General features: G+C 38.2%; 1 protein-coding gene across 1 annotated transcript in view; it reads right to left on the bottom strand.

Annotated features, from left to right (window-relative positions):
• The window catches only part of LOC107092782 (protein FAM65A-like), a 35,926-nt gene that overhangs the window by 3,766 nt on the left and 30,418 nt on the right, over positions 1-1,742 (bottom strand). The window contains exons 14-15 of the mRNA XM_015387435.1: positions 1,513-1,516; positions 485-624 (exon numbers count right to left, since the gene is read on the bottom strand). Coding sequence (XP_015242921.1) covers positions 485-624; positions 1,513-1,516 — 144 coding nt within the window. The remainder of the gene's footprint in view (positions 1-484; positions 625-1,512; positions 1,517-1,742) is intronic.

Here is a 1,742-nt window from a genome sequence, read left to right as displayed (position 1 = left end):
ACCTAGAACAGATAATGGATGTCTATTCTATTAACATTTCTCTATCTGAATAATGGGTCTGTTTTATGTGTTGTCTTCTCAACTCAGAGGGCCCTCTGTCTGTCTTTGCCTAGGGCCTCAAATTTCCTAAATCTGCCCCTAGTTTGGCCTAAACCAAAATAACACAAAGATCAGACACCAGCTGTGAAGCACGGTGATGGAGAAGTGATGGTGTGGGCTTGCTGCGCAGCAGTCTATTCTAGAGTCAAATGAGCAAATAAACAGCGGCCAGCTTCACTGAAGTCTTAACAGAACAATCATTTCCATTCCGCCTTATTTGTTCATTAAGAAAAATTAATCTGTTTTGGTGAACTTCATGTTCTGAAACATGAAACTGTTCAGTTTCACGTGTTTCCTTTTTCCTTGACTGTATACAAGTTGTCTCGTACAGTGACATCATAAAAACCAACTTCTCTGATGTGAAACAGAAAGGAGTAGGAATTACCCAACGTCAGCAGAGCTTGTTTGGCGGCGTCTCGGACGTCCTCCTTGTCTGTTTGACAGACGTACACCAGCTGTTCGATGCTTTCTTTGGCCTGGAGGGAAAAACAGAGACGGATGAACAGAGGATGAGGAGGCCTGCTGCTAAATTAGTGCTGTGACTCAACCATCAATCCAACATCAGAATAAAACTGATGAAAAGTGGACGGTTCATGGAGACCTTTGATGCTTCGTTTTTCAGGTTTAGATCCAGGATTGAATACACCAACATGTCACTATTCTATCAATCTTACACTAATCTAAAACAGGGACATAATACACTCTTCTAGTCGCTTCTAAACACATATAATCTCATCATACATATTATGATGATTACAATGATGATTATTATTATCATCATTGTTACGAAAAAGGATGATCACCAACAATATTTGGAGCTAAAAGTAGAAACAAGCTAATAAATGCAGATTAAACAGGTGGTTATCTCTTCCTCCATCATTCTCAGATCATGCAGATCTTGTCTCATTCAGTTTTACTGCATCTTATTTTTTATAATGAGGAACTTTCAAAGATCCGAACTGAGTGATAGAAAAGGAGACCTAAGCCTGAAACATTTATATCATCCTTGTTTACAGACACTTGCAGCTGCTTCTCTACAGTCATTTTTGGGTTTTCTGTTGTGTTTTAAATTGTATTTTATTTATGTATTACTAATGTATAGTGTTTATTTTAGCCCTACTTCGCTTTTTCTAAGTGTTTACTTCACTTGTCAGGCCGCCATTGTAAATTAATTTGGACGGAATAAGTTGAAGCATGTTTGTTCCATAGAGGTTTTAGTGGCAGTGTGCTACGAGGAAAGGTGATTTTTTTTTGCAGAATGCCAAAAGTGTAAAAATGCATTTCTTTCCGCTCATCAAAGAGAATCTGGTCAGACAAACATGCTGATTCCGATTATTGGAGACTTTCTGCATAAGACAAAGCCTTTACTCCTAAGATTTAGCCATTATTTCATGAAATTACCAATAATATCACCAAACTGAATAGAAAATAAGAATAACAGAGCAGCTTATGTAACGCATGCTGGTTATATCAACTGAAATGGTCGCACAATGACCTCAGACCCCTTCTTGGAAAGGTCTGAGCCTCTAGTTTTCACAATGCAAAACAAGTAGATCCAAATTAGGGGTGTGCAAAATAATCGTCATGATGATGCATCGTGATTCTAATTTTCGTGATCTACTGCATCGATTCTTGATGCCAAG

This window comes from Cyprinodon variegatus, unplaced genomic scaffold, assembly GCF_000732505.1.
Source record: "Cyprinodon variegatus isolate N-32 unplaced genomic scaffold, C_variegatus-1.0 Scaffold394, whole genome shotgun sequence".
Classification (NCBI taxonomy): Eukaryota; Metazoa; Chordata; class Actinopteri; order Cyprinodontiformes; family Cyprinodontidae; genus Cyprinodon; species Cyprinodon variegatus.
Note: the sequence above shows the minus strand (reverse complement) of the source record. Positions and strands in the feature narration are given on the sequence as shown.